Genomic DNA, 23564 nt, shown 5'->3' with positions numbered 1-23564 from the left:
AGCCATAAATCTTTTCGTTAATTATTAAAACACAAAGCTCACCTCATAAAAGTAAAATGAATTGAAGTCATCATTTGTGTCGGCGATGGAAGAATTGATTACATCGCTGAGTGGTGTAGGCGCCACAAGTACCTGAAATATTACATTGTCTCAACATTAAATTGCAGAAAATTAATTTTCAGTACACGTGGTTCTGGTAGCTACTCTAATTAATCGTTTGAAGATAAGACAAAGGCTTTCTGGTCGGAAGTTTTACTTGCCAAGATATGAAAGTGATTCGGCGAAAATTTGTTGAATACGAGATTAGACATTGTGTTAAAAATGGGATTTCTTTCTGAGTACACTTAATTACGAGTTCTGGTAAAATCTGATGGTAACGGTACATGATTTATCTGAAACTATACTAAACCGGCATTGGTGATGCAACCAATCTTTTTTGATAGATTGCAAATTAAAGTTGTGATTAAAACTGAAATTGCAATCAACAGAACGGTGTCATTGCGAACATTTATAAAAACATTCCATCACGGAAATGATTTTTGCAATCAGAGTTTAGTTATTACGATCAAAGGGGAATAAGCACATTGAAGATGTGGAAGTAACGACCACTGCGACGTACAATGTACATATGATGTTATATTAAGTTCTAGTATAGCCAGATGCGACCGATTTTTTCCAGAGGATTTTCAACGATACATATCGTCTCTGATTAACTAAACCACTTGATGTATCAAACTAAAGAAAGAAAGAAAGAAAAAAAAATCGCGCATCCTCACCTGTGACAAAGTATTTGTTTGATTATTTGCTAAACAGTTGTCGTAGTCACGATTTTGCAAACAATTCTGATTATAATCATCCTCCGTAATCATCATTCCTTTTTGACAATTTTCTGTAAATTGTCTCGTACAATTCATTCTGTGAACAAATATTTTTTGCTGATGTTCCACCAATAATATTGACTTGTCGTTAAGTGTGGAGCGAATTTCATTTGAATTATCGTTGGGGGACACTGCTGATGAGAATGTTGATGTTGTTGAAGGCGATAAATATCTTCGCATGGCAAGCAAATCCATGGTGCCATTATTGACGTTGTTATTGAATGTTAGATTTCTATATTACTGTGCTTGACCTGTGAAAATCGAGAAATAAACTTTGTTTTACTGCGTGTAAGTTTCTTTTTTTTCATATACATAAATACGGGACCGGGACGGGGGACATAACTTTTAGTGCATGTTTGACTTTATATCCATTTATTGTGTTTTAGAAAGGGAAAAGTTTCTGTTTATTGCTTTTCTCTCCGCATTCGAAATCAATTGATATCGTATGTAATGAAACCCAAAACTAATATAAAAAATCTGTGAACGATACCGATGTCAATTAATCCGACATGAAGGTATTTCTATTGCACATAACTTTAAGTTTTGGGGAATTTATCCTTTTTTTGTAAATTGTAACAACTGCGGCACATATTAAATTCAACCCGATGCTGAAAACGTTGTGTGTGTGCTGTGCATAAATTTATTGCTGGTAGACGAATGCCAAACGAAATTGTTTTGCTGATTGTACAACTTTAACACATTTCAGCTTCAAAATTCGACAATACCATCGTAATAGATGGGAATTATAGTTTGATTTGAACATTTGACCGCACTAATTAATGTCTTGTAGCCTTCGACACCCTTCTCACCATTGGATATGTGGGTTCAGAGTAATGAGACAATTCAAAGTAAATAATGTCACGCAGATCCACCCGATTCAACAGGGCCTATTTTCGGAAAATTCATTAGATAAAATTTTCCAAAATTTATTAGGAATTTCTAAAATTTTCCAAAAAAAACTTGTAACAAATTTTGGAAAATCTTAGAAAAATTTAAAAGAAAATTTATCAAATCGATTTCTAAAATAAACCCTGAAATTATGTCAGCAAAACGAATGAATAAATTGTCCACGTAGCACTTGAAATTGAGGATGCCCACAATTTCTTCAAATGCAAGTACGGTGGAAATAAATACAATGATTCATGTCTTCTCAATCCAATTCACCCCCTCAGCATTCGTGTACATGATAATGTACAATTAACTGTACATCCCAGATGCGACGATATTTAACTTGATGATAGGTGGAACGTATAACCTTCAATTTCTGTTTGTCTTTTATGTGAAACTTTATTGACAAAGTTATGAGGATATGATGAGCTTAATTGTATGGAAGTGTTAGATTGACAGTGAAATGTTATCTGTGCCAAAATAATAGTTATCTGTTGGTGGATGTGGTGATTTTCGATCGACTTGTAAACCGTAAAATATCAACATCAATGTGCTACGCACTATACTGTTTCGCACAACCAAAATGAATTGGGTTAAGAGAGGGCTAAAAATAGAACAGAAAATGTTTTCAGTTCCGTAAAGGGTAGAAAATGTTTAGAACTTTGTGCAAATTAAGAAAACTTTCCGAAATTTCTTGAAATAAACTGAAATCGTAGGCTTGTTGAGACCTATGTTGTCATAGAATACGAGCAGGGACTATTTTTGATAAAATATTTTCCCACATTTTCAAGAATTTTATTGCAATTTTTCAAATTTTCTTACAGTCATAGGCAATGAAATTTCAGCATGAATTTACTTCAGCTGTTTTTCAGGTAATCCACACATAGAATCAAAACTGTCTGTGTTTATACTTGTTTATACGGTTGAAGCTGCTATAAAGAGATATAATCAGTTTTGATGTTTTGTGTGGAACAGCTGAAGAAAATTCATGCTGAAATTTCACTGCCTCTCACTGTACACCTTTCCTTTTCTTACAACTTCCCTAATCTTCTTACAATTTTCCAGTTTTTTTAAAAAACAATTTTCCATATTTTTCTAACATTTTTCAAAGTTTTCACAAAAATATTTTTTAGGAAAATGTGGGAAAATTAAAGAAAATATGGAAAAAAGGTTTCCACAAAAAAAGTCGCTGGGTTAATAGTTAATAGTATTTTACTAATGATACTCATCACATTTGAAAAGATTTGAGAGGGATATAGTCAATGTGAAACACATGACTGGTTTTCCATAAAGCGTTTTGTTTCAAACAATAAATACTTTCAGATTTGAGATCAAACATATTTTGGTAAAATATCATTCTCTGAAGAATAGATATCGGTAATGTGATTCACATTAATACCAGTGCATGAAAAAGGTGCATAATAGACGAATTCTGCCTCCGCACAGGCTGCCTCCAGATTTTCGGAATTTTTGTCACCCTCATTTCAATTTGCTCTTCGCAAACACCCTCTTCGTCGTGATATATATTTTTTTTAAACAACTTTATGGCTACAAAACGAATATTTTAATTTTTGTTGAACAAATTGTTTAACATCACTTTTATTTTAGACCGTACCATTTTGTTCAGCTTGTTATTTTATGTGCAATATATTCTTCCCAGGAATGTTAAAGAATGTTGTAAACTTTATGGCAGTTCATATATATGAGCCGAAAAAATGTCGGCTGCTGTGTATATATAAGCATATATAAAAAGCTTTCCGTTTTTTATGTAGCCTATTGACTGATACGCTGTATAACTTACCAAAAAGAAAACCGATATTGAAAATATGATGATATACGAGTGAAGGGGAAAAAATCTGAATGACCGAATCATGACCATTTTTGCCATATTCCTTTTTTTTCTTCATCCATCAATGAAAATCACACATAAAGTGTAGACCCGATTTCATTATTCACTCCATCGAATCTTCTAATCATAGCCTTACATAATATTTTATGCATTGCATTCACATAAAATCCAATATCGATTTCCCATACACAATTCAAAATAATCGAATTGTGGTCCTGTCGGCCTTACCCATCAAAGCACAAAACGAGAACAAATAACATATAAAAAAGTCTTTTCATTTCCTTCTACATTAGAAGGCTCGATAAGGACATAAATAACCGTGCGAAGCATATGTGTGATTATTGAGTGTGTTTTGTTGAATATGATCTTGAATTGTTGAAAACACATCGATTGGATATTTTTCACGACAAAACAGAAAGCTGTTCCATCTAAATGATATCGATTCGATGCGAAAAAATTGTGGCAATCGCTCCAAGAAGTATTTTTCTTATTCTCACTTGAAAACGTCCACATAAGATGCTACTGTGAAGGGTTTTCCTCTTACGAAACGACTTACGCCTCGTATATGCTATGCTATACATGTACAATTGAACAACATATACATATATCGCAATGAAAGCACTTAAGTGGTGTATGTTTATGGTTGTTTTGATATCGGATTTCCACCGAGCCGAAAGTCGGAACTTTAGGATTATATATGTCACTATCAATGTTTGGAGAGCGGGTATATCACCACTGCACATGAAAGGAAATCTGTTAGATTGAACCCTTGAAATGTTGTTTACCGCACGAATATTTGATAAAAATTGATCTTCCATTCAATATTTCCACTCATAAAATATATTTCAATTGAGTTTTATGAAGCCATGGAATTGGAATTATTTTTATTTGTCGAATTAATTTGCATATGCCCAATAAATGTCGTTTAGAGACTAGAGAATTCGGATCAATTTAGACGAAAGAATTCAGCAATATGCTAATCACAGCATTATCCGTGTTTGATATATAGATTTGTTGCTGTCGGTGTGGTTATCTCGTCGGCATAAAACGATGACCGAATAGAATCTTTACTGTCGATAAAATGCTTCGAAATGATTGTTTATTTTCGATAGTAAAACTTTCTTATGCCTCTACGATGTAAATGTGTTTTATGTTCATTTCTGCTCAGAAGATGTTACTTTTAGTCCATCTGCTTTAACATTCGAGCTGAACAGACGTAATATATGTATTATGTATTTTTCACAACGCGATCGAGAAAATAGTCATTTTCTGACCTCAGCTGAAACTTTGGAAGACTTTGTTGTGAAAAACGTTGCGTTCACCTAGGGAAAAAATTGTAAATTACATTTTCACGGGTGACTTGTGCTCTCTAGCAAAATACACCCTCTAAATGAAATTTCCAACTTTTCTTTCCTCGTTGAACAAAATAACTATTACAACGTAGGTGAGAAAATAGTCATTTTCTGACATCAACTGAAACTGCGGATGTCCTTGTTGTGGAATATTATTTATTAACCTGAGGAAACAAGTAGTAAATTTCATTTCATCTAACAAGTATGTAATCTACTATTTATCCAAGTTTTTCCTTAGGTACACAATAGTTATTTATAGGAACTAAATAGGAAATTTCAACAAGTGCGGCTAGAGCAAATCGCTCGAGCTGGGATTTATTTATTTTCCCCCAAGGTGTTCACAACATTTTTCATTCTCCACTAAGTGAAAACATATTTTCCATATTTCTTGAGTTAAAAAAAATTGATAAATTTACAAAAATTTAAGAAAATGTGTGAAAATCACGAAAAATAAAGGAAAACTGTTTTTAAAAAAATATTCGTCAACAAAACGCCATCTTGACTTGAGACATTTTGTGTGGACGAAATAAGGTTATTACACCACACCTACATAAAAAAAACTACTGCTCACTCGTTTAATTCTCAACCCGCCCACTAACCAGTGGAATTTTGGCCACGTGTGGACTTGGGGCTGGAAATAATATTGTGCTTTAAGTAAATGTTTAGGAGAGAAGGTCTTATACTTTTAGTATTTCCGTAGTGTCTGATAATAGTTTAAAAAATAGTCTTCACCTAGGCCGAATGTTCAATTTTATGTCTTAATTCCAAGTCTCATTGACTAAAATTAGAAAACTTTCGCTGTTTGGGTGGCGTTTTGAATATAATTTTATTTTTGCAAATATTTACCTAAACCATTAATTTTTCAAAATTTTAATTAAATTTCTTTGAAATTCCATCAAAACCAATAAACAGACAGCGTAAATTCACAAACGGTTATTACGCTCATACATTATGACGTGTGTGACTGCTGATTACGTCACTTTAATATTAAATTCTTAGCTTCAATGATACGCTACATTAACTAAATAAAAAGTATATCGTAAATGTGTCTATGAAATTAAACCGCACAGTAAATTTGAGTTCACCGTTGTTTAACTTATCTGTTTGTTATAAATAATATTCATAACATATTGTTTCACGGATAAGTCAAACATGGCACACATGCAGAACGGGGACGGGAAGTTCTAAATAATTTCTAGTGTTTTTAAGGTATCGCATTTTATTCGCATATCAGGTTTTGTAGAGAAGCACAAAAAAGTAATGAAATTTGTATTCTAAGTGGATGCATAAAATATCAATTTACGGTATCAGAGGATAAAAGTTTCTTCAGCAATGGAACGGAAATTTATTCAGATCAAAATCGAATAAGTTTCCAAGTTGAAGCTTAGAATTCTAAGCGATATTGATTTTTTAAAAAAATGTTTTTAATTAACCCGAAGAACACAAAGACTCGGGAAAAGTAAGCAGAAACGGAAAATGTTTTAATTTAATTTCATTTGTTTCTAACGTTCGTTCAGACATTTTCCTGAAAAGCAGTTCATATAATTTCAATGTAAATTCAACTGAGTGTTAATTTAGGCTCTTATGTGTAGTTTCTACACAACAGCAAAATCCTATTCCCGAACTGAGAACATAATTTATTTATCCATTGAGAAATATTTCGTATTACCTATGCCATTTGATTCAATTTGTGGGATTTTCTTTGGAATTGCTACATGTATTCAGTGTTCGGAGTTTAAGTGTTGTTTGTTTGGCATCTTTGGAGTAAATAAATAATTTAATTTTTGCAGAATGTATACCGAAAAGGTGTGTTGAACAAACAACAAGGTTCAATAAACATCTAATTTTCATACAATTTTGCTGGAGAAAGAGACAATTCTATTTTGAATAATTAATTGTCTGCTATAAACTAGTTCGAGAAGGTGTCTTCAGTCTCTGAGGACCTTTATGCAAGAACACATTATAAAGAACTGCTTTATAGCGATAGTCCGTGATGCCTATTTTTGCATGGAATCGTTTCTTTTAATTTACCTTACAAAATATCAAACGAAAGTTTTAAACAACCTTAATTTGCTCTACCAAAGCGTTTCCTGTAGTTGTCGCTTTATTAAGATTCCACGGAAGTCATGGCTAAAGGAGGACTTCGAGGCCACACTCAATAGTACTATAGTATTTGTTCTCAGTGAATGGGTTTTCTCTTTACAAAATCTCAATGTCCTGCGGGCGACATTCGTCTATACACCTGTTCTATACTTTCATCGAGCTTTCGTCACAATATTTCTTCGTACCTTCCTCTTCCGACAATTAATATTTCTAAATGAAATATATCTTCCACTTGAGCGGTCCTGTCATATTTGATGCTATTTAGCGTCTGGCTAATAGTCAAATTTTACAATTGTAAATTCAACCAAAAAAAACGGAAATTATTTGTATTCAACTGTAGGTACTTGTCACTTCTAAAAAAACGAGAATCTGATGTTGATAGGTCACACTAATCACTGCGATGAAATACTCCGACCAAAACCAAACCCACTCACAGAGTTTGTGAACAATAAAACTGAAACCGAATAAAACTAAACACTTCAACAACTGTTCAACTTTTCGTCTGTTTAGATAAATTACAACAGTAAATACTTTGTTGCTGTCACATCGTTTTCCATTTAGCATTTTCCAACAAGTGAATAATTAAATACCGCAGTAAAATCGAGAAAATGTTTGAAAATATCGAAGTGATTAATGAATTTTTCATCGATTCAACTTTTCAATGGTTCATTTTTTATGAAATGGTTAACACATTTTTTGATCGTTAAGCCACCGCATACAATAAACACTCAAAATAAAAATCATTTCAATTTTTCTATGTGTACATAGTGTGGTGGCGGCGGCCGTTCATTCATTGGAATTTAATGAGAGTGTTATTTCTGATATTTGATATAACGTTTTCGCAGAAGAAATGCTAAAAGAAAATATAATTAACGAAGAGTCGTTTGACATGTCGTCGCTGAAAATTTATGGCATTGCATAACGATGCAAATAATTCATCTTGATGCAATTAAGCAGTAAATTGATTATACATTTTGCACTGCCAGCTATTTTAAGCATAATTACACTGTCACATTTGTAAAGCCTCTTATTCCTGAATTTTGTTTTATGTCATCTACCATCTTGTTCGAGAATTCAGTCCATGTGTTCTGCTCCCCTGAGTTTCAGCGACTCATGTTAAGGGAAATTGATTTTTGATTAAGTGGGTAATTGATTAGAATACATTTATATGATCCTTACAGCTCAAAATTCGTGATAAAAGCGGAATTTTTCAGTACACGTTGAAAGCTTGTCCTACTCGGCTTCTCCCTCGTTAGGGCAAGCTTACGACTAGTCCTGAAAAATGTCACTTTTCATCACTAGTAACGAAAAATACTATTACGCACTAGAGCACAAATGTGATGTTTGTAAAAAAAAATCATCCTAATGCCGTACAAAACATCTTGTTGCTAAATTGTGCCTTAACTGAAATTATGCACATGTTAGCAAAGTAGCAATTTTAATAATTTGTACATAGCGGGATGTACAAAGCTTCTAGGTCCGTTAAGGAACATATGAGATGGTGAGGTTTACTGTCGTTTTCATTGTTCAAGTTTGGTTTTGTTATTCGGTTTTGGTGCAATTGAAAGCATTTAAAATTCTGTTTGAAAATAGCAAGTTTATAATTTTCGTAATCCGATGTTTAAGCATTCCTTTTAAGTTGTTAGGTTGTTGCCGTACGTCGTATAGCATACGCTTAATAAATAAATTAGGATGTTAGGTTTTTTTAAGTAAATTTAAGTAATTAATTCCTTGAAATTATTTAATGAATTTTTATGAATGAATGACGGAAATATTAATAACAAACAGTTAGGAACGACACAATTCGAGTTAGTTTCTTTATTGTGAGTCTATTAATATAAAAAAAGATAGTCGGGCGTCCAACCCACTCAAAGAATTTTGATTTACTATACACCCTGCTGAAAAGAGAAAGATAAGCTGCTTTTAGGATAAGTGTGCTGACTAGACATTTGCCATTGGCAACAAAGACAAAAATAAACGAAAGACTCTAGATATTGCTCTGTTTTATAGTGAAATGTATATTGAAAATGTTGAAGTAATAGATTTTCTTTTCCAAACACCTGCAAAAATGAAGAAGCAGATAATAGTACATTACTTATCAATGGGATACAAGAAATCATCATTTACCCCATTGTTAAGTAAGGTATTTTATCACGACAGAGTAAAGTTAACCAGGCAGGAGCGCTGATTTGACTAGAACCTGAATAGTAGCCCAATATTTTTTGCGATTTCAATTTATGTCAGTGTTCATTTGAGTTCATTTTTATACAGTGTATTAGGTCCCTTATTTGACGTTTCGAAAATGAACCGCTACTACCTGGTTTATTTTACTCTGCCGCGATTTTATTCAGAAACTTGAGGTAAAGTTTTGGATCCGTGCAGTAAAGTTCCTCACGTTTTTTGAATAAAATGATTTTCCGACATATGCCATTTCTAGTAGGTTAATATTTCGCTGCGTATAATCCAGTAGATCTATAAATATTTTCCCAAATACCATCGATCTCATGAATTGTAAATATATTTTCCACAGTTATTCCGGAGAATGCACATAAAATATGCAGACATCATGAGAGAATTCGAGAAATAATTTTTATTTTTCAACACAAAAAAAAAATATCGAAGAAATCGTTACTCTTAGAATAAAATGTATCTGTCAGTCCCCAAGGTAGCCCAAACATATCAGTGATATATATACGACATTCGTGCGTATTGCGAAATATCACAAAAATATCTTTTAATAAATAGTTAATTAATCAACTTTCACTCATTCAGCCTCACCTGATTTATGAAATTAATTAAATGTTATGCTTATTGCGTTCGTATTTATTCATAAAAGCGACCTTTTTGGCATTCGATGTCACTGAAATATTATTCTAAACCAATCCATATATCAATTTTGTTTTATTACCAAAATCCAATAGAACTTTTTCGAGACGTTTTGTTTGCCCCATGGGTTTCATTCGTACGAAGGAAAAAAAAATTATTGAATTACAAAAAATGTGGTATAAGCATTGATTGAAGTATTCGATGTTTTACTTTGTATTACATTATCCGACCTACAAAGAATATTTATTCTTCGTGAAGCAGACAAATTCTACATGAAATTATATTGTCTGTTGCCTGTGAAGTGCACGCGCTCGGTAAAATATTCGTAAACACTTTTGAATTTAAACTAAAAGAAAATTAAAATGCGTGTGTCATGTGTTATTAAAATATTTTCGCGAAAATTTGCCGTGCCTCTTAATTTTAGAACGCTGTACAGCAGACACACATGGCGATACCCTAAGAATTTCACCAAAAAACACAAATTTTTGTTGGGAGATTAAAATTATGCCAGCCAAGACTTTAATTTCGGAGAGAAGAAAAGCGAAGGTGGCCAAATTTGTGAATCAATTTTGTTGCAACCAATTTTATTACATTATTTTCCCACCCATACCGTTTCCTATTTTTACAAAAAGATGATACAAGCACGTGTTAAATGCGATAGTTAAAATGACATTATCAAGCTCTGCTGGAATCGCGAGAAAATCGGATAACATTTGTCATTACTGGCTACATATTACGAACCATATTATTTAGCCGCCCCTTTATCGTGACTTAAAAATAGAAAAAGAAAAGCGTCCATGACCTAACAAATAAGAACACAGCCGCGGGTAATTGTTAATTTGTTCAAATACATTTCGAATGGCGCGCATATTTTCTGATAAAGTTATGCTTGAACGCATTTTGTCTGCCTGTTGTCTTTTTCATAAAATGTAATTGTCCTTAACCATATAACATTTTTCGATTCGTTTCTGCTCAACATGGTATTTCAGTGCGAACCAAATCAAAATAATGTCTACCACCAAACAAGCCAGCGTGAATATTCCAAATTAAACATAAAATGAGAGTCCGGATTCAGTTCAATCGAAAGGTATACATACATTTCCCCCGTACCTATAATTTGGTAGGAATTCTTCTCTTTTTTTTAGGACATTAAATATGGAATTATTGGAGGCAATAGAAGTCACATAGCCGTTATAATTTTGATCATTGTCATTTCATTTAAATTTACGATATATCTTCGTTATAATAATCAATGATGCTTGGCATAAGTGCAGACAAACTCTTCAGATTAGTTCCATTAGGTCCGTTTCTTTTCTTTCGGTTTTTATTTTGCTTTGAAAAAAATATTTTGCAATGTTTGAAGTCATTAAATATTTTCACTTTTTATTTATATTCATTTGAGCAAAGGAAAACTCAAATCATATTACATTTCGTCTGCTTGAGCTTCTTTTTTCTTCTTTTCTGTTAAAAGAGATGAAATAAAAATTGATTTTTCTGATGAACGAACACATAATTGGCATAGGAATATGAATTTGATTGTCGATACATTATACACATAGTTCAATGTTCGTGTACGGTTTTTTAAAAATTAATAAAAGCTCGGCACAATAGCAACTTATACGTGCCGTTAGTGTAATTACCTTCATTTTTCGGTAACAATAAAATTCTTTGAGTCTGCTGTCCTTGCGATCAAATTTGATAATGTTTTTACCGTTTTTCTTTTACTTGTTTCCTTTTTCATTATGAGCAAACAACAGTTCTACCAGTTCAACCAATAATTGAAAGTATATTTGATTTACCGCTCAATTTCTTACATTGTAAATTTTCTCTGCACAGAAGTTCTTTATGCACTGTTTAACACAGAAACAAAAAAATTGCAACAAAATTCGATTTATCCGAATTCTATACATTTTCTTATCAACTGGATTCGTACTACACTTACAGGTAAGGCATTGTAGTTCTATTAGATTAAGTGGCATATTTTACGACATTTACTACAACGATGAGTCGTTGAATTGGCTGAAATTTCAACCAATCCAAATCCTTGCTAACGGACTGCTCCACCGGAGTAGTAGAATACTCGAACTACAATCAAGTGTTCTGCGTTCAAATTCACCCTTCGACACACGGACATAATAGAAGATTATGCATCTCTGTCTAAAATGTTTGTTTTGACGATTTGGAAGTTATGAAACAGTTGATCGTCTCACTCACTGCAATTTTCTTCCTTGGTAGCAAATAGCCGGAGAACACAACTAATGGTATTCATATCCTACCCATACCCAATGATATTTCTATTCTAACAATTTGTACCAAGGTACAAAAATAGCATCTGTTGTCTTATCTAGCTATTTATACCAGGATAAACGTAGTCCATCCGTACAAGAACGATAGGCATAGGATTTTCATTTTCGAAAGTCGTTCGACAGCCATCGGTGTATGGCAGCCAATTTATGTTTCTGATTAAAGTATAACGAACTGGTCTTTTGCCATAGTGCTAGCGCTCTCCATGAAAATTTCTCGAGTGAACACATGATTTATCGAGTGCCAATAAATACATTTTTGCGAGCACTTCCTTCAAATAAAAAAAACTGCAGGTGTAATCAACCTGAAATAGGTACTTTCATCGCAGCAGAAACATTTTCTGATTTATGTTATGTGAGTGGAAGGTAATGATATTCCGAATACCAATTTAGAGAAGTGACAAGCTATTTCTAGTCAACTTAGTCCTTAGTTCGATGAGTTCAATAGTTGAAATTGGATATCAAATTGCCACATGTGATGCAGACTATTATATCAGCGAATGAATATTTAGATTTACCACACATATACACACACATCCTAAGACGAGATGAAGTCAAAACGAGTTGGATAGTGCGGATAGAATAAATTAATGAATTTATGATTTCATAAATTTTTAGCTGTTATTGAACGTCTTAAAATTAGACGTTATTTAATCGACATATAACTCCTATTTTAATAGAAAATGGCTAGTAACAACCCATCCAATTAAAACCTTAATAAGAAAAATCTCAACAAAATATTATAGATCTTATCGTCGGAGATTAATGCATAAACGAAGTACATACAATTCTCTTTAAGCAGACCAATCTCTTGCTTCAATAACATCATAAAGGCGATTAAATGCTACAACAGCAATTCATAATTTATGAAATTGTTAAAATAATTCCCTGGCACATTAGGTAGCATTCTATTTTGTCTCACTAAATTTCCTTCGATAAAATGCATCCAAATATTGCAATCATAATGTTATAATTCGAGAGTTAATTATTGGCTGAGATTAGCTTATTAATTTTTGAAATTCGATGTCAATCCGTTACCTAAAACATGAAAAGGTTAATGGTTATCTGGAGTCATAGTGGGGGTTGAAAATCGTTAAACTGCAGGAACAAGGACTTGTTTTAGTCAGATTCTGATAGTATTCTCTGAATTCATCGTAAACATTTTGTTAATGGAAATATAAATTGAAGTTCCACAAAATGACGGTACATTAAAAAAGCTGTAAAACGTTTCCAATTAAACGACAATGTCTTGCCTATTTTTTGCCAAACTCATTTTTTTATGTCTTTTTTGTTTGAATGGATATAATTAAATGTGATGTACTTTGTTCCCTATACTGCATGAGTAAAAATGTTTTTTTTTCATTTTTTATTTAGTCGAATAGTTAAGCCCACTTGAAATTAAAAATCGCAACAGCTACATAGGGAGTCTTTGTCAATTTCAATACATAAAAGAAAATTTATTTACTAAACGGTTAAACTAAACGTTGCAATCGATCGAACTTTTTTGAAAATAAAGGTTTTTTTGCGAGGTGAAATCTAGGAGGTCGATAACTAGATAAATACATGTTTCATGCATTTCTACTTTCATTTACCCAGAATCACTCTAAAACTGACTTCCCTGTCATATTTTCGTAACCTTTAATATTTCATATTACGACAAAATCTATTACTTCTGTTGTGCAACACTATGTTTTCCTATAAGACAGTTCTTATTATATTTTTGACGTTGACATCGATAACAGATATGTAGTCGTCGTTTCTAAAAAGATAGTCATGGGACAGTATAGTGCCAATTTTTTTCGGTAAATGTCCAAACGTTTTTTCTTTTTAATACTGTCCATGTGTGCATGTAGTAGGTATTTCTCTAATTAGTGAGCTTTAATAGAAGAAACTGAGGAAAATAATTTGTACTTTCCAATAGGAAAATGTAAGAAATTACCTATAAGAGATTATCACTTCTGATATGGAAGATTTTGTGATTTGTAGTAGTAGATTTAGAAGTAGATGTAATGTTTGCTCGTGTCTTAGCACAGAATATTAAAACTAAATTACGGGGTAGAGTACCTAATGTAATCTCGATTAAGACTAAAATCCCATTTTTGTGTACTGTAGTGCAAAATTCATGAAAAGCTCAAAACCGACAAATCAAGAATATTTTAGTTACTAGAACCTTAAAATGGTATTTCGAATCCGAGGTAGAATTAAAAGCCTTCTTATAGTTTTAACATTCCACGACTCTATACTAAAAAAGCATTTCTCAGGCGAGAGGTATATAAAACCTAATAGATTTCACTATCTGCGGGTGTACATGAAATTGCAATAAAAAATATTCGGAAAAACTTTGTGCACTAAATAAATATTAATTGTACAACTCTGAAAAGCTAAACCGGTCGATGGCCAGTTTAATGTCCAACTCAGTATCTAGATTATTTTATTTAATTTGTTTGTCGTTGAATTCAGTCCAACAACATAAATATTGAACCACTCCACTCCAGTTAATTCAAAATGCATCAACTTTGTTGCCGGCATATTTTTCCATTTAAATTTTTTATTAGTTTTTATTACTAGCAAACAGTTAACACATCTGATCGGCATTATAAGTGATAATAATATTTATAAATTTTAACTACAACATTCTAAAATCGATAAACTCATTTTATTAGGCCAATAAAACTGACTTACCTCAACAACCGAGAGAAAAAGATTTTTGACGAAGACATGCTAACACTTTCGCTACAGATTGATGTTCAAAGACTTAACGTACAGATTTGTGACAAAAATAGCTTTTGTTTTCAAATTAAATGTCCTTGTCCTTCTTGACTTTGTCTGTGCCGTAGAAATCTTAAAGTCTAAAAAAAAACTTTCACTTTTTTTTTTCTAATATACCAATTTGAAGCAATACAAATTTTCACCGGCTTTTCTATTGTGAGTAGTTTTTTTTGTTGCTTATATTGAACCATCCATAGTGTCTCGATTACAATACACAAAATATTAAAATAAATATGAAAATGAGTAATTTCATTCATTCGTACATTTGGCACATTACGTAGGTTTCATTAATAAATTCCAAGCAAAACAGACCAAAAAAAAAAAATATCAAAACATAAACGGATAAAAATGTATATTTGCAAGCCAAATACAATTTACGCGCGACATTTCATATCACAGTTTTATTTCATTTTATTTATTAACATTTTTTTATTCGACTTGATATTCGTAGAAAAGTTGTAATATGTCACATGAATTTTTCCTTCTTTTTCTGTGTTGTAAATTTTCCCAAAAAAATTATCAAAATTGTTTTTACTTCATTTTACACAAACAGAATGAAAATTGGAATAAATATATTCAACCGTTCGCTTCAACGTACCATTGTCGACTGCTGCTGTGTGTGCTGAAACAGTGTTGCTCGATGATCACCGTATCACATACTATACCGAAAACTGTTGGATTTTATAGCGAAAGATGATTTTGATATAAAAACAAACGAAAGAAGAAGAAAAAAATCGCACACACTTCTCATTCAAGAAGAGAATATATTCTTATTGCAAGCGATATATGTGACTGGTATAATGTTAAATGTAGTGTTATGGGCTATGCTGTTTTGATAGATGCTGCATGCGATGCAAAGTTATGTACAAATGTGTCTCGTTTGTATATTTTTACTGTGGATGACTGAGATGATGAAACCATTCAAAAAGGCAGTACCATTCAAGAAGTTTAACCCTTGACACCAACAATACAACAACAAATTATTTGTTCGCATTTAATGCATCTTTCGAGTAAGCCAATTGCATCAATGAAACCACACAGGTCTCAAGCTTTAAAAAAGAAAATTTGATTGGCAAAATCAATTATAACTTCTCTATGTGATGATTGGCTTGAAAAATCTTTCACCTGGTTTTACGAAAATATTGAAATTGAATGGGATCTTTATCTGAATTTTGACTAATGTGATTCACTTTAGACAGTCAAATAAAGCTAACAAACACAAGGCTTTGAATGTATTTTGCGAGTAAAAATATTTAAATTAGGAACCAGTTATTAGATCAAAAATGCTTTTAAACAAAAAACGATTTTCGTTTTTTTCTAGATAGTCTTATCAGATTGATGATGGTACTATGTGAAACAAAAAAGTGGTGAATTTGACGAATCCAAGGAATTATTTTTTGCAGCAAAAAAGACCAAACGAGGTAACGTTTTACAACACTATACTGATCAAAAAAATACAGTTGCTTTGAGTATTGTTTTTGTGATAAGCTTTATTAGGTCGAGACTAAGTCATTAATACAAGAACATGACCTGAGATTTTACAGAAATTATTTTGCAAATTCTGTCAGATTTTACTTCGGATTTTCCGGTTTTAAGATGCAAAATACAAACAGATCGTTACCCACTTAACGCCTAAAGTTTTTGTATAATTCTGCTTTAGTCGACTGTATGTAAAAGTTTCAAAGCAAATAAAATTAAAATCTTCAACAGTTGCAAAATAGACAACAAGTTCTCAAATTGTTTTTAATTTGTCGACTTCTCTTTGAAATTTGTAGGCTTTCGTTCGTGACTATGATTCACAATCCACTCAGTTTCACATTTTAAGTTAAGATCTAAAATATGTGGAATTTATAATCCCTTGATGTTAAAATTTGCATGGTTAGTAAACACCTCCTGTTATCTATAGCAGTGACGAAAAAAGACAATAACGTCGAGTTGTACCATATCATTATATAGTAAAAAGTATGTTAAAACAAATGAAGTAAAAGATTTTGTGTAAAACATCAGGCGAAATTGTGAATAAACGAAATAACAGATTTAAGTATTACTCAGAAATACGCTTGCCGTTTCTAAAAGGTTGGAAAAATTCATGTGACATATGGTACAAATCATATACGCAAAAGGAATCGTGAAAATAAATCATAAAGTTACATTGTCTCCTCTGCTGTGAAATGACAACTTGAAGAACATGAAATAAAATGAAAAAAATATTATTTAAATCACCTAAAAAAGGTCATTCCAAAATGATGTTCAAGCTCAATATTACAAGTAAATTACAAACAATTTACCAGTAATTGAACACACAAAAATTATACAAACAGTTAGAGGTCTGTGGCTCAACTCTCAAGCGTGACAGATTAAACTTTGCATTTACAATCGGTAAAATTGAATAAAATTTTTAATTTGCATACAATTTAGCTGTTTTCATTGATGTGTAATTTGATAATAAGCTAACCGTCAATCTCGGCATGGAATGTAACAAAACATCGTGCAAATGTAAAAGTCAGGTAAATGAATTGTTGTTCAGAACTTGAGTGTTGTACATCAAAGAGATGCGAACGCGGATCATTGATGATCTGTTGAAGGGAACGACCAATATTTCTTGAATGATGTTGCATTCATCCCGACTCTGTGTTAAGAACTATTAATATTACCTCACCATTAAATTAACCGCCATCAATGTGCTAATGAATTCTAAATACCAATAGAATCTGCGTTGACTTGTCACTGTACTATATTTGTACAGTAGATGAACACAAGTATTTTTCGACAGAGGGGAAATTTATGGTTTTACCTTGTGGTATATGCATGCTGATTATAGTAGATAACATGTGAGTATTTTCGGTATTGTTCTGTGCATACTTTGGTTGATATAATGGTAATGAGTGCGAAATCGATAAATCGACACAAGACGCAATTTCCATCATGATGACTATTGACTATAGCAGAGAATTGATTAAATAGCAAAGACGTTTTCTTAAAAACAGGAGGAAAGCGTTTATCAGGCGTGAGTTCAAGTGAACTTTACCTCATCCCATTGTGTGAACAATTTTAAGCAAGACAACGAAACTCGATTAACGTTGAATAAAATAATTGTTTGCCGATGATATTGTCAATCCGTTTCAATAGCGAAGTATAATTACAGAATAATGATGCAAAAAAATGTACGTGAGATGCAATTTGCAACTGGTTAAATAATAATACTAAGCCACGTTCAATACCATTCGCCTAGTCATGAAATGCCTGACATCAATTTTAATTGAAGTATGGAATATGGAAGCACAAAGAAATAACTTCGTTAAACGTAAAACAATATGATGAGAAGTTGTTATTTCGACAAATTGCAGGTAAATTATCTTCCCTCCTTAACTGATGCATTGTGCTGTACATCGATACTCAACAACTTGTTTTTAATAAGTTGCTGGATAAAGAGAACTAGAACATTGACTGATAAATGGTATTTCAATTAAACGAAAAATCCTGGATGTAAAATAGAGAATTGTGCAGGCCAGGATCAGGTGAAAATCGGGGTGGGTAAATGTGAACTAAAACAGATCCATCCTAACCCGTTCTAGCATTAATTTTGAATATCGATTTTCTCATCGTTTTCAACGCCACGCAATTTTCTTTTACCGCGCAATAAAACTCATCCAGAGGTTAATTAATACATCGCCAAATAAAGATTGTCTTCGAAATGTTCCAATTGATTGCTCAGGATCGGCTAACATCGAAATAATTTCTATCAACTTTTATCATCGAAAAAAAAACAACAAATAGAATTGAAACCGATTAGTTATTCAGCTCACGTAAATCGTAACGTGCTGAATGTAGATGAATGCAAAGCAGAAAATTAGGTAATATACGCCATGTGTATTGTGAGGCCCTTTTCGGGTATCACCTCGTACTAACGTTATATGCGTCAACGCTAAGAATAACAGTCGCTGTGCAAAACTGAACACGTCACAGACACTCAATTGGGTGAGTTCCTTTTTTTCGCATGAAAAATTGAGGTGAAATTGCTTTTTTAATCATTTTTTTTTTTATTTGCATCAGAGAGTAGTGTTGGAACTGGCGAAATCAGCAGAGTGAGGATTGTTTTCAATTTTGGATGTAAAATAATCATTGTGTCTGATTCATATGATAATAGTATGTTACGTACCTGCTTTACCAAATTTTTGTTTTGACTCGTGGGAGACATATACTTCAATGCAGTTTTACAGTTTGATAAGCGAAACAAAAAAACGCAAAACTATAACACGTTATATAGTAAGGCCCAAGATTTTATGAATGGAATGAAAGCAATTCAACCACATGCAGATTAACGATCAACAGTACCGGATCTACTACTTCATATTTGATGTAAGTATTTTCAAGAGATTGTATATTTGAAATCTTGTACTTCATTTTTTTGAACATGTGTATTGCTAGATAAGATTACATCAGACAATAGTTGTCGTTTTTTATATCACGTTACAGCCGGACGTAACAGGTTGATCCTAGCCAAACGCTAAACCAATATTATTCATTTACTGGATGTTGTATTGCTTCGGACACACCGACCGTTAGACTATTTTTTTGAAATTGAAGGGTGCAAAGTATGAGAGCACGTACAACAAAAATTTTATTTCCAAATTTCAATTTGATTTCTCATACTTTGCACTCTTCAATTTCAAAAAATTATTTATTTACGTAACAAGGAGCGATGTCGCGTTGCAGACTAGTGAAATTAGCTGAGAAATTATTACAAATTTGTATTCATTCTAATCGATAAAAAAGAGTTCCATTTTTCGACTTAAATCGAAAAAATTGTTATTAGGTTTACCTCCCTTGCGAAGCCCTGCAAAAATTAGTGTCAACGGTGTTCCCCTGGCGAAAATTTTAATTGCTGCAAGTAAAAACCATTACATAAAAAGGGATAAAAAGTTGAAAAGTCTCGTTTTCGTGTGTTGGCTACGCCTCGGATCAACCAGAAAACTATAATTTTCAACTTTTTATTTCTTGTTACATAAATAACTATTGTTAACTTAGGGAAGAAAGTTGGAAATTTCATTTCGAGGGTGTCGCTATACCAGAGAAAATTCAATTTCTCCTTTTTTCACGAGATCAACATGATTTTTTTCACAACAAAAGCTCCCGAATTTTCAGCTGAGGTGAGAAAATGAGAATTTTCTCGCCCGAGTCGCGAAACAAAAAAAATAATTTTATTATATTGGCAAGTATGTATATATCATCTGTGCTGTGGGTGAAATTATGCAAGTTATCTACTCGGGAAGTCCAGCGGATATGTACAAAATTATCGGAAAATTCCTCATGTAATGAATCATTTCCGTGAAAAGCTGCGAGTCATTGCATTTTCCAAGTGTCCCACTTAAACGTGAAAGCCTTTCCTATATGGCAAGTATAATAATTTGTAAATGGCAAGTTCAACAGAACTTTGAAAAGTTTTTCACCGAACAGGACACATTTTTATTTCGGATAATTTAAAGTTTAAAGCAACTGTTCCGAACATTTCAATCTCATAACGAACAAACTACTAAAAGCTTTACACAATGCGAAGTATGCGAAATTGTAGCAAGCATTTTTCTCTAAATTTTTGCTACTTTTTTTACGTAATTTGCTTTCTAAATTCTCTAAATTTAGTGTATTACGTGCGGTGTAGCGTTAAGTTTAAAAGGATAAAAATGTTAATTAGCATGTGACGTTAATGCATGACAAGAATCAGTTCACAAAGAAACATTGAACAATGAGCACTATACAAAAGCGACAACAAAGCCACAATAAATGGAAATCTCATCTCAACGAAGCAAATAGATTGTAATAGTTATGATACGTGTTTCGTGCATTAGCATATGCACATGTTACTGAATAATTGGGTAATTTCATGTAAAATGTGAACAAATAAGAGTTGAAGTTTATCGAGTATTGGAATATAATTGTCATTTCTATCACATTAGGGTGTGGATTTGTTTTTCTGGGAAATTATGGTTCTATTAAGTCAAACATGTCAATTGCCCGTTTGTAAAATTTTATTCACACCAGTCAACATGCTGTTATAATTTCCTCTATCCTTAATTTTCGTCTATTTATAGCGCCTCGTCGGTTCAACGCTCCGATTGTACACATCAATGAAAAGCATAACGATGAAAGCGGCCTGTTGATAATGCTAATAGTTAATTATGTTAATCCTTCATTTAGCTTGAAAGAAAGAAACAAGTTATATCTGATGTGTGTGTGCGTGGGATGGTTATAGTATCCATTAATACTATTTAATCTCCATTCACTTTGAGTCGATAGGAAAGCAATTAAAAAATTTCTGAAAAAAAATAGAAATTCATTTGAAGAAAACTATAAAACAACTTCCAGATTAATGAGCTCTAATTTCTTTCGCGAAAAATAAAAACAAATTGCTCACAAGATTTTATGAAGGAGGGAAGGTATTTACTGTGGCAAACGCAGAACAGACATAATTCATATTTTAATACATATTCATTTGCAGAAATTACGTTGAGTGCTATGAACTTGTTTATTACAAAGTGAGTAAGCATTCAGTGAAAATATGTTGATGAAAAAAGAACGTTCACTAATTGACGCACATAAAAACTTGTTTTCGGCTTTCAGTTCAGAAAGTGCTAAGTTTGGAAATAATAATTTTGATCGGAAACCTTCCACAATTTGCCTAACCTTAGTTTCGCTTTTACCCAAAACAATGAATCAGCTGCAGCTTGAATCAACTGACTTCTGAGAAAGGTTTTATTTTAGAAATTATTAAAGAGCACGGATAGCTTGAAGCGAACCCAAGACTGCTGAGACTCACTAGTCTTTATCGTCGTGGTGCCAAATAACTAAAATTAACGTTCGGAGCGATAGTTTTAAGAAGAGTTTGAAAATTTATTGTGAAAATGCAACTGTACAATTTATAATATAAAAACATAGCTAACGCCGACCCGTACGAAACACCTATTCGTATCAAAAGCCTTTGTGGTACCCCTCATGCCGAATGGCGATGAAAATATTCCACAATTTGCTGAATCGTTGAATTCTCAAATATTCGGAATCGAATATCATGAGAATGTGTTGTCCACGAAATCGCTATCGAGGTTGGACGGATGTGAAGTGCAATTGCACTCGCATCAATTTGCTGATAACGCAAAATAGGAAAATTGTGGAATATCAATCGTACCGAACGGTCGATTGCAATGAACATAGAAAGTCAGAAGTATTTTGTCCATCGGCTGGAAAGGTTGAATAGTTGAGAGAGTTATTCTGAACAAGTATATATATTGGACAAACAGGTGTTTGAAAAGTGATTTCGGGTCGTGCATAGAAGTGTTTACTGAATTTTACTAAATAAAATAAATATTTTGTGTCAACCACAAAGCATCGCATTCTTATTCCACCTATCAGGATTCGAATAATTGGATAGAGGAAATGAAGGATACGACAATGGCGCCCAACGTGAAAACCCCACGGTTAAATAATTTTGACATTCGCACATAACGCATATGTGATGAAGCCTATAAATATGCAGAATTCAATGAAGATATGTACAAATACCGGACAATTCTTATTTCGGTGACAGGTTATCGTTGAAAGATGGAAATTGTGTATATGTGCAATAATGTGCAATTCTTGATGTGCATATAAAAACAAAATATGAGAACGTTACGTGTATTACGTGTAATGTTACGTGTAAAGTAACCAGAAAGACAGTACACATAAACATGAATTCGCGCTTGAATTTGTTACCGTATGCATATTTCTATATGACATTAATCATGAATAAAGCTTGCATATGACGGGCAGTGTGTTGTTTATTTAAATGTGAAGGTCGGAAAACTAAAGCGGTGAAGAAATCTTAATAATTAAAAGGAAAATTTAACTCGGAGACTCAGTGAACTTTGACAGAAACGTTTGTGAATTTTATGGGGACTCGTCTCACAAGAATTTTAAATTGAAACTAGAATGAAAATGAGAACGGTGATGAATATACGTGTGTGAACCAACGATTATAAGAAGTCAATTGATGAAATTTTGAAATTCTTGACAAGTTTTGCGTTATATAGATACGATAGACATAAGTGGGAAAAAACTTAGAAGATGGTTAAATTGTAACGTGTTGAACTTTGAGGAGGTGGCTAGAAGATGAATGTAGCATGCACAAACGACGTGTAAGTTGTGAGACGAAACAATAAGATGTATCTGATAAACATGTGAAATTCAGAAGTGTTCGGGTCGATGAAACGAATTAGGGTATAAGCATAAATGCCTAAAACAATATTGTAAGAATGAGAAGTATTGTTGAGTTGATTGGAATAACTGACAAAATCATACCAACGTTCCCTGGTGAAAAATATACAGAGGCGGACTTACACAAGTTTTTAAAAGGATGTGAAATTGCGTTGGAGATAGGAAGACCCGAAGAGCAAGGAAACATCCTGGAATGTATTAAAAGGAAACTGACTGGAGAAGCTTATCTAGAAGTGAAGTATGAGAAGTGTGTGACGTATGGACAAATAAAAAAGCTGCTGATTTCGAAATATAAAAAACCATACTCATTCAAAGACTGTCAAAAAGATCTATGGAATTGCAAACAGGC

General features: G+C 32.7%; 1 protein-coding gene across 3 annotated transcripts in view; it reads right to left on the bottom strand.

The window, feature by feature from the left end:
- LOC119073768 (cardioacceleratory peptide receptor) overlaps positions 1-15626 on the bottom strand; it is a 39699-nt gene extending 24073 nt beyond the window's left edge. Inside the window, exons 1-3 of one of the 3 annotated variants that reach the window (XM_037179436.1) lie at positions 15567-15626; positions 777-1129; positions 43-132 (exon numbers count right to left, since the gene is read on the bottom strand). In XM_037179436.1, the coding sequence (XP_037035331.1) occupies positions 43-132; positions 777-1073 (387 nt within the window). In that variant the 5' untranslated portion in view covers positions 1074-1129; positions 15567-15626. Of the gene's footprint in view, positions 1-42; positions 133-776; positions 1130-14881 lie in introns of all 3 variants that reach the window. The other 2 variants (XM_037179437.1, XM_037179435.1) reach the window with 2 other exon arrangements.
- Positions 15627-23564: the final 7938 nt, after the last annotated feature.

Source organism: Bradysia coprophila, unplaced genomic scaffold (assembly GCF_014529535.1).
Source record: "Bradysia coprophila strain Holo2 unplaced genomic scaffold, BU_Bcop_v1 contig_138, whole genome shotgun sequence".
Lineage (NCBI taxonomy): Eukaryota > Metazoa > Arthropoda > Insecta > Diptera > Sciaridae > Bradysia > Bradysia coprophila.
Note: the sequence above shows the minus strand (reverse complement) of the source record. Positions and strands in the feature narration are given on the sequence as shown.